This window comes from Eulemur rufifrons, chromosome 21 (assembly GCF_041146395.1).
Source record: "Eulemur rufifrons isolate Redbay chromosome 21, OSU_ERuf_1, whole genome shotgun sequence".
Taxonomy (NCBI): domain Eukaryota; kingdom Metazoa; phylum Chordata; class Mammalia; order Primates; family Lemuridae; genus Eulemur; species Eulemur rufifrons.
In genome coordinates, this window is record NC_091003.1 from 5,846,995 (window position 1) to 5,856,295 (window position 9,301).

Consider the following 9,301-nt stretch of genomic DNA (forward strand, 5'->3'; position numbering starts at 1 on the left):
ACCCTGTGAGTATGTTAAAAACCAATAAATTATATTCTTTAAAAAGGGTAAATTTTCTGAGGATGTGAAAAAATTGGAACCCTTGTACACCGCTGGTTGGAATGTAAAATGGTGCAGCACTGGTGGAAAACAGCATGGCTGTTCCTCAAAAAATCGAAAATAGAATTATCCTATAATCTAGCAATTAATTTTTGAGTATATAACTCGACATTACTGAAAGCAGGGTCTTAAAAAATACTGGCATTTCCATGTTGATAGCATCATTACTCACAATAGCCAAAAGCTGAAAAAAACCCAAGTGTCCACTGATGGATGAATGGAGAAACAAATTTTGGTCTATCCACACAATGGAAAATTATTCAGCCTTAAGAAGGAAGGAAATTCTGACACAGGCCACCACATGGATGAAACTTGACAACATTGATAAGTGAACAAGCCAGTCACAAAAGAACAAATACTGTATGATTCCACGTACATGACATACCTAGAATAGTCAAAGTCATAGGGACAGAAAATAGAATGGTGGGTACCAGGCGCTGGGGGGAGGAGAGGTATGGGGAGTTGTTGGTTATTGGGTGCAGAGTTTCGGTTTTGCAAAATGAAAGGAGTTCTGGAGATGGGTAGGGGTGATGCTTGTACGACATTGTGAATGTACTTAATGTCACTGAACTGTATAATTGAAATGGTTAAAATGGATTTTTTTTTTTTTCTTGAGACAGGGTCTTGGTCTGTCACCCAGGCTGGACTGCAATGGCAATCACAGCTCACTTCAGCCTTGAGTCTCTAGGCTCAAGCAATGCCCCCGCCTTCACCTCCTGAGTAGTGGGGACTGCATGTATACACCACCACACCCGGATAATTGTTTTTTTTTTTTTTTTTTAGAGACTGGGTCTCGCTATGTTGCCTGGGCTGGTCTTGAACTCCTGGCCTCAAGCGATCCTCCTGCCTCAGACTCCCAAAGTGCTGGGATTGCAGGAAGGAGCCACCATGCCTGGCCAAGACAGTGAATTTAATGTTGTATGTATTTACCACAATTTAACAAACTACAGAAATGATCTCTGAAAATAGAGTCTTTATTTTACAACTTTAAAAAAAGTTAAAGGGTAAATTTCACAGCATGTGAATTGTATCTCCATTAAAAAAGAAAAGAAAGTCTTCAACAATAAATAGAAAAAAACTTCCTATTCTTCCACTCCCCAGGACCCAGACCTTGCTTAGTACCAGCCACACAGTGAGCACTTAATGTTGTGAAATTCCATTTACTTCCTAAAAGCATGTAGAATGGACAAGTTATAATAAAGCCATTAAATAACTTTATAAGAAAGGCAATTAATTACTCAGCCCTGGGTATTTACTCTTTTTCTTTTCTTTCTTTTTTTTTTTTTGAGACAGGGTCTCACTCTGTCGTCTGGCCTAGAGTACAGTGGTGTGATCATAACTTATGCAACCTCAAACTTCTGGGCTCAAGTGATCCTCCTGCCTCAGTAGCTAGGTCTACAGGCATGTGCTAGATGTTAATAAAAGGGAAAACTGGAGAGGAAGGAGGCGCAAGGGAGTACACAGGCACTCTCTGTGCCTTCGGCTCAATTTTTCTATAAACCTAAAACCGCTCAAAAATAAATCTATTAAAATTAACTGAGGCCAAGTAATGAAATGCTGTAGAGCACTGAAAGTGATGGGTAAGTGAGGAGCTGCTAAAAATCAGTGAGTTATACTGTAGTACAGAAACAAAATCTGGTAAGTTTCCTTTCTTATCTTTGAACAATACTTATAAAGTTAAATTCTTTCTCCCCAAGATAGACACAGCAGGTAACATGGCCGATTTCTCTCTCTTACATTCTTCATTCCCCACCCTCTCCTGTTTCCATCTGCTCATTCCCTATAATTTATATTTATATTTAGATCTCTTATTGTGTGGGTGTGAGTGGTAGAATTATGGAATCATAATTGTCTCAAGCTACAACTTCTAGGAACAGAATTATTTAATATTTGGCTAGTTCTTAAAAGCCGATTTATTCAAATGAAATTGTTCTTTTGGAAACTTGCTAATCCTAAAAGGATCATGTTATTCATCCTGGAAATTAACTTTGCCATATAACAAATTAGTTATAAAAAGAAAACATTCCTAAACATCCTAAGCAGACTCCTGTCTTCAGCTACAACAGCTCTTCCAAAGTCAAAACTAGGCTGACTTCACTCAGAAGTCACAGAAATACCTTCCTCAAGCAGTGCTCACAACTACTGAAATCACATAGTATCAATCATCATGTTTTGCACCAGTTTTAACATTCACGACAAATGATTGTGGACATAACCACCTCTTACATCAATATTTTTCTAAAACATGATAATCTGGAAGACAAAACGTTATTGTCAGAATTGGATTTCACTAAATTTGATGCTCATAAGATTCCTGCTCATAAACACCTTGTTTCTTGGCTGGAGATGGGATCCACAGTTAGGCCTATTTACCATGAGCACTGTGAGTTACTACAGCCTTTGGACTAAGGCAGGGGACCCCAAAGGACAAGGAGGATGCTGCAGGCACAGGAGAGACGGAGGAGCACATTAACTGTAGGACCTTTTGTGAGAGTAAGAAACTAGCAGCAACATAAATGGCCGCTGAGAGGGGAATAGTTAAATTTAAAAAGAGGGGCCTATAATCCTAGCACTCTGGGAGGCCAAGGCAGGAGGATCACTTGAGGCCAGGAGTTCAAGACCAGCCCGAGCAAGAATGAGACTCTATCTCTACTAAAAATAGAAAAAATTAGCCAGGCGTGGTAGTACATGCCTATAGTCCCAGCTACTCGGGAGGCTGAGGCAGGAGGATCCCTTGAGCCCAGGAGTTTGAGGTTGCTATGAGCTATAATGTCACCACTGCAATCTAGCCTGGGCAACAGACTAAGATCCCATCTCAAAAAAAAAAAAAAAAAAAAAGAATTAAAAAGACAAGTGGAGCTACATGCACTAATGTAAGAAACCTTCGAAGACATATTAAGTGAAAAAACATTTTCCAGAGATGCAGAATATCACATTGGTGAAAACACAAAACAAAACCTAAATGTGAGCACACATACACATATGAGCACACAGATAACATGTTTGTATATGCATGAAAAAGTCAGGAAAGACACAGTTATACTGAGTAGTAACAGTAGTTATCTCAGGGAAATGGGATTGGGGTGGGAGTGTGTGTAGGAAGAGGAATCTTTGCCTTTAGACATGTATATGTTGTCTGAATTTTTTACAAAGAGCATTGAATATTTTTAACAAAAAGAAAAAATAATCAAGGAGGAAATGAAGTAAAGTAGAGGAAAAGAAGAAGGAAAATATAGGCAAAAAGTTAAAGAAATTTCAGGAAGCTAAGGTGTAAGGACTGCTTAAGTTCGGATCCAGCCTGGGTAATATATTAATAGCAAGACCCTGTCTGTAAAAAAATACATTAGAAAGGAAAAAAAGCTTAAAAAATCTGCAAAGGGAGACAGTCTAGAAAAGTTTTGGTTCTGCAGTGAGACCAAGGCTAACAGGAGACCCTAAACTGGGGAGTGGCTCTTGTCACACCCAGATAGCTGGGGCCATGACACCAAGGCCACATTCTCATCAGGAATATTACCTGATTCCTTGTTAGCCGGCTAACAAGACGAAGGTCTTCATGGACTCTAAAACTCAATTATTCTTTCTCTCAAACTGAGCAATTACAAGCTACAGGAAAGAACCTATAACTCCATTGCTCAAATCTGCAGAAAGTAGGTTTTCAATTGTCTGCATTTCCCACTAGACATCTTTCCTCCATCATCATCATCATCATTGTCATCGTCATCACACGGTTGTTAACACTTATCAAGTGCTCACTATGAGTTAGTGACTACGTTAAGTACTTTATATACACTTAATCACTTCCAAATCTTCCAAAGGCATGAATCTACAGGGGAGAATTTTTTTTTTTTTAAAGAACGAATCCTAGGAAACAATTTTCAGAAAGTAGCAGATGGAGGAAGAAGGAAAAAAACCTCTCCTCTTCCTTCTCGTGGTAAATGATAATATTTTTATTCCTCGCAGATGGTGCCTCCCTGGAATATTTTCAGCAGAAGCTAAGGCAGACTCTTTTGGACTGCCTGGGGCTTCTCACGGTGGCTTTCACCCTTGCCATGCCTTTCACTTCTGACCTCTTGGGATGGATGGTTTGGGAGCATGTGAAGATATCAAAGCAGAAGAGGGGAGGCAAGAAGGGGATGGCGAGGAATTGGTGGGATGAAGGAGTATTACAGTGTGAGAGAGAGAAAGAGAGGAGGAAGGAGAGAGGAGGGGAGGGAAGGAAAAGCAGAGGGTGGGGAGGAAGAAGAGGGAGAGAGGGGAAAGAGATGGACAAGAGGAGCGGGGTGGGACAGGGATCAGTTTTGAGTCTCCCACGTGAAATGGCACCCTATGCAACAGACAAACTATGTCTGGAATTTCCTGCCTGCTGAGCAACACTATTGAACCCAGATGCAGCAGCGCTCAAGTTCATGTTCAGTCACACATGTCCAGCCAAAGCTCTTTACTGAACTTTAGAAGACGTGAGTCTATTATTAGTTTAAAAGTATCTTTCTGGTGGTATTTTTCCCCCCACAAACATAAAATTCCCCTCCTTCACGATACTTTCAAGGCACTGGGGGAAATTAAAGCATGCTACACTTACCAAGGGGTATATGGTGCCCTCCTCCTTCTGAAACAGAATGTCTTCTGAGGTGGTGGACACCAGTGACTCCTTGGAGATCCCTGCTTTGAACTGGACGTCTTTCTCTTTTTCCTCTTGTCCCTCCTTTCCCTTCTCTGGTTCCAAGTCTCTTCCTTCTTGTCCCAGTTCATCTTGGGGCATCTGGATGATTTTCTCCTCAAGCTTGCCTGAGGGCTGCCTTTCAAGGGAACTAACCTGTTGTTTCTCAGAACTGATTCCATCCAAATCAAGAAATCCACGTTGTGAGCTCAGGACTCGTGAAACCTCTTTTGTTTTGGAACCCTCTGATTGTAATGACTGCTTTGACTCGCTACCTCTACGGGTTTTCTTTAAAAAGAAATACAAGGAGATTGTGATTACAATGCAGCGTTCCCCCATTCATTTTTTTAAATTTTTTAATTTAAAAACCTTTTTTTAGAGACAGGAACTCACTCTTGTCACCTAGGCCGCAGTGCAGTGGTGCAGTCATAGCTCACTGCAACCCCAAACTCCTGGGCTCAAGTGATCCTCTTGCCTCAGCCTCCTAGGACTACAGGCATGTACCACCACACTTGGTTAATTTTTTTTTTTCTTTTTTCTTTTTCTTTTTTTTTTTTTTGGTAGAGACAGTGTCTCAATGTGTTGCCCAGGCTGGCCTCAAACTCCTGGGCTTTAGCGATCCTCCCACCTCAGCCTCCTATGTAGCTGGGGGGATTACAGGTGGGCACCACATCCCCCCATTTATTTTCCTTTTCTATTCCCAATCAGCCAGGCTTAATGTTAGCCTCACCTTGGAATTATGAAATGCTTTAAAAAGGAGGCTGGGACATTCTATATTTTAAAAATAAAGTGTTCAAGTTTATTCTTGGCCTACTGCTGCTAATAGTAGTACAGTACACAGCAAACCACAACAGCAAAATCATTCTTCTAAGTGACACTGGTGGTCTCCAAAAGGCTGACTCGTCACAGAGAGTTACCGATCCTTGGGCCACAGCGGAGTTCTCCTCCTGGGAGCAGTCTGTGGGAAGCCTACCAATTATCATACTGACTCTGTTCTAAGACAAGCACACCTCAGCTAACCCCGACCAGCCCTAAAGTCAGCTATGGCACACACCTTCTCCAGGAAGCCTTCCCCGACCATCCTCTAAACTGGGTTAAGTGGCCCTGTTTTATCTTCTGTGCATCTTTCAATCACTGCACTTAGCATATTGTTTTATAATGTTTGGCTAGGGGTCTGCCTCCCTACACACCTTAGAGCTCCTTTAAAGAAAGGATTGTGTCTTATTTGGTTTTATATTCACATAGCCTGGCCTATATGAGTATTCAATTAATGATTCTGAATGAATGGATGAATGAATTATAATTACTACTTACTGGGAAAGTTCCTGACATGGCTGACTGGGAACCAGTAATAAGTTTCTCCAAACTGATCGTGGACTTGGTAATTTCTTGGGGTTCCACTGTGGTTTCTTCCTGTACTCCTGAAGCCTCTTCCTCCTGGGCTTCTCCAGCCTTTTCCTCCTCCTCTGCCTCCTCCTCCTTCTTCCCCTCCCCTTCTTCCCCCTCCTCCTCCTCCTCCCACTCCTCCTCCTCCCCCTTCTCTTCCTTCTTTTCCCCCTCCTCCTCTTCCCCTTCCTCCTCCTCCTCCCTTTCCTCCTCCTCCTCTTCCCCTTCCTCCTCCTCCCCCTTCTCTTCCTCCTCTTCCCCCTCCTCCTCCTCCTCCCCCTCCCCTTCCTCCTCCTCCCCCTCCCCTTCCTCCTCCTCCCCTTCCCCTCCCTCCTCCTCCCCTTCCCCTCCCTCCTCCTCCCCTTCCCCTTCCTCCTCCTCCCCCTCCCTTTCCTTCTCCTCCTTCCCCTCCTCCTCCTCTTCCCCCTCCCCTTCCTCCTCCTCCCCTTCCCCTTCCTCCTCCTCCTCCTCCTCCCCTTCCTCCTCCTCCCCTTCCTCTTCCCCCTCCTCCTCCCCCTCCCCTTCCTCCTCCCCCTCCCCTTCCTCCTCCTCCCCCTCCCCTTCCTCCTCCTCCCCCTCCCCTTCCTCCTCCTCCTTCCCCTCGTCCTCCTCTTCCCCCTCCTCCTCCTCTTCCCCCTCTCCTACCTCCCCTTCCCCTTCTCCTTCCTCCCCTTCCCCTTCCTCCTCCTTTCCCTCCCCTTCCCCTTCCTCCTCCTTCCCCTCCCCTTCCTCCTTCCCCTCCCCTTCCTCCACCCCCTCCTCCTCCTTCCTCTCCTCCTCCTTTTTCTCTCCCTCCTCCCACTTCTCCCCTTTCATCTCCTCTCCCCCCCTCTCCTCCTCCTCTCTCTCTCCCTCCTCCCCATCCTGAGAATCAATCCATGGTAATGTGTCATCTTCTTTTGATTCCTGTTGTATATTTTCTTCTTTATAATTTGGATTATTGTCTTCTTCCACTTCTGTTTCTCCATTTTCTTCTGTTTTTTCTTGGGGGGTTTCTTCTGCATCTGACATTTTTCTCTGCGGAGTTTCCTCTAGAAAAATTTTGATCATAATAATCAGCAGGTCCCTCTGTGTCCCATTTTGATTTCCTGATGCACTAACTTATTGATGAAATGTGCAAGACCAGCTCTGGCTCCTTCCCACAAGAATAAAAAGAATGTCATATTTGTGGGAAAGCCTGGCCCAAATCTTAAAAATTTTTTTTTTTTTTTTTTTTTTTTTTTTTTTGTTGAGACAGAGTCTCACTTTGTTGCCCAGGCTAGAGTGAGTGCCGTGGCATCAGCTTAGCTCACAGCAACCTCAGACTCCTGGGCTTAAGCGATCCTACTGCCTCAGCCTCCCGAGTAGCTGGGACTACAGGCATGCGCCACCATGCCCGGCTAATTTTTTCTATATAGATTTTTAGTTGACCATATAATGTCTTTCTATTTTTAGTAGAGACGGGGTCTCGCTCAGGCTGGTCTCGAACTCCTGACCTTGAGCGATCCACCCGCCTCGGCCTCCCAGAGTGCTAGGATTACAGGCGTGAGCCACCGCGCCCGGCCAAATCTTAAAAATATTGATCCCAGGACCTCTCATCTCTCTAGGAATGACCTTAGGGCCATCTAACTCATTTTAAATATATTTATATTCCCACAGCAGCAAAATGCACAACCCAGGCATTAGCAACAATTTTAACACGAGGAATAAGAGAAGAAACAGTACAGCTTAGTGATGCTAGGATAAGCTTTGCAGTAAGCTTATCCTAGCATTGAATCCCATTCTACCACTCACTTGCTCTGTGACCGTGGGCAAGTCATTTTACCCCTCAGAGTCGTCATTTGCCCACAGGCAAAATAAATATGATAATCCTAAATTCTAAGATTGTCGTGAAGATTAAATAACACATGTAAAGTGCTCAACACAGTTCCAGCACATAGTGTCTGGAAATGGTAGCAACAGTTACCATGGAGGTAGAAGCAACCCTAATTCACAGAGAAATTAACAGTTTTATAGCCTTTTTGACATACTCTCTCATTTATTCCTTACATCAAACAAAGAGTATGAACTAGGAAAACAAGAAGGATGGACAGTTTATCCCTGAAAATTTGGACCCAGAACAAAAAAATCCCCAAATTTTCAGTGGCATTAGAATAAGAGAAATTAACTCCTTGAAAACACAGTCTCAAAAAGTACAGGGTAAATAAGGTATTTCTATTTCTTCATTTCTCTTTCTTAGTACTCAGTGTATCAGTTCCTCAACTCCATTGCTGGCAAAAATATAAACAAATACAGAAAAGAGTTTGAGGCTCTGAGAGGTGAAGTGACGTATTCAAGATGACACAGCTGGTAAGTAACAGCTGACACTTAGTTCCTCCATGTGAAAAATGACTGCTGTGGGCCGGGCGCGGTGGCTCACGCCTGTAATCCTAGCACTCTGGGAGGCCGAGGCGGGTAGATTGCTCAAGGTCAGGAGTTCGAGACCAGCCTGAGCGAGACCCCGTCTCTACTAAAAATAGAAAGACATTATATGGACACCTAAAAATCTATATAGAAAAAATTAGCCGGGCATAGTGGCGCATGCCTGTAGTCCCAGCTACTCGGGAGGCTGAGGCAGTAGGATCGCTTAAGCCCAGGAGTTTGAGGTTGCTGTGAGCTAGGCTGACGCCACGGCACTCACTCTAGCCTGGGCAACAAAGTGAGACTCTGTCTCAACAACAAAAAAAAAAGACTGCTGTGGATTCAAGTCCAGGGCTGTTACCCGCGAGCCTCTTCCAACCGACCCAAACTTTGCCAGGGCATTTTGACGGTACGGGTTCAAGGCCCGGGTGAGCCGCAGCGGCTTTAGGGCTGGGGTGGCAGGTCTGTGGGTCTCTGGGGAACAGAAAGTCCGGGTGCGGCCTCTTCCTCCAGCTCAGGTCTCCCCGGCGCCGCCCCAGGCCCGGCCGAGTGGCGTGTGCGCCCCCCACGAGGCACCAGCTCCGCCAGGCCAGGGACCCCCGCCCGGGCCCCGTGGCCTCTGCCCCGGACTTACAGAAAGCGCCCACTCCCGTCCCCAAACGGCCGGAGTCGTCCCGCCGCCTGGACCCCTCAGCGACCTGCTGGTCCTCCAGCTGCCTCTACCTTCTCCTCCACAAACTCCCTAGTTACGGTTGCCAGCAAGCCCCGTCCCCATGGCAA

The 9,301-nt window shown here is 44.8% G+C and overlaps 1 protein-coding gene across 1 annotated transcript in view; it reads right to left on the minus strand.

Annotated features, from left to right (window-relative positions):
- Positions 1-7,153, minus strand: part of CFAP251 (cilia and flagella associated protein 251) — a 63,603-nt gene extending 56,450 nt beyond the window's left edge. Inside the window, exons 1-4 of the mRNA XM_069496822.1 lie at positions 7,018-7,153; positions 6,896-6,933; positions 6,071-6,268; positions 4,679-5,044 (exon numbers count right to left, since the gene is read on the minus strand). Of these exons, the coding sequence (XP_069352923.1) occupies positions 4,679-5,044; positions 6,071-6,268; positions 6,896-6,933; positions 7,018-7,153 (738 nt within the window). The remainder of the gene's footprint in view (positions 1-4,678; positions 5,045-6,070; positions 6,269-6,895; positions 6,934-7,017) is intronic.
- Positions 7,154-9,301: the final 2,148 nt, after the last annotated feature.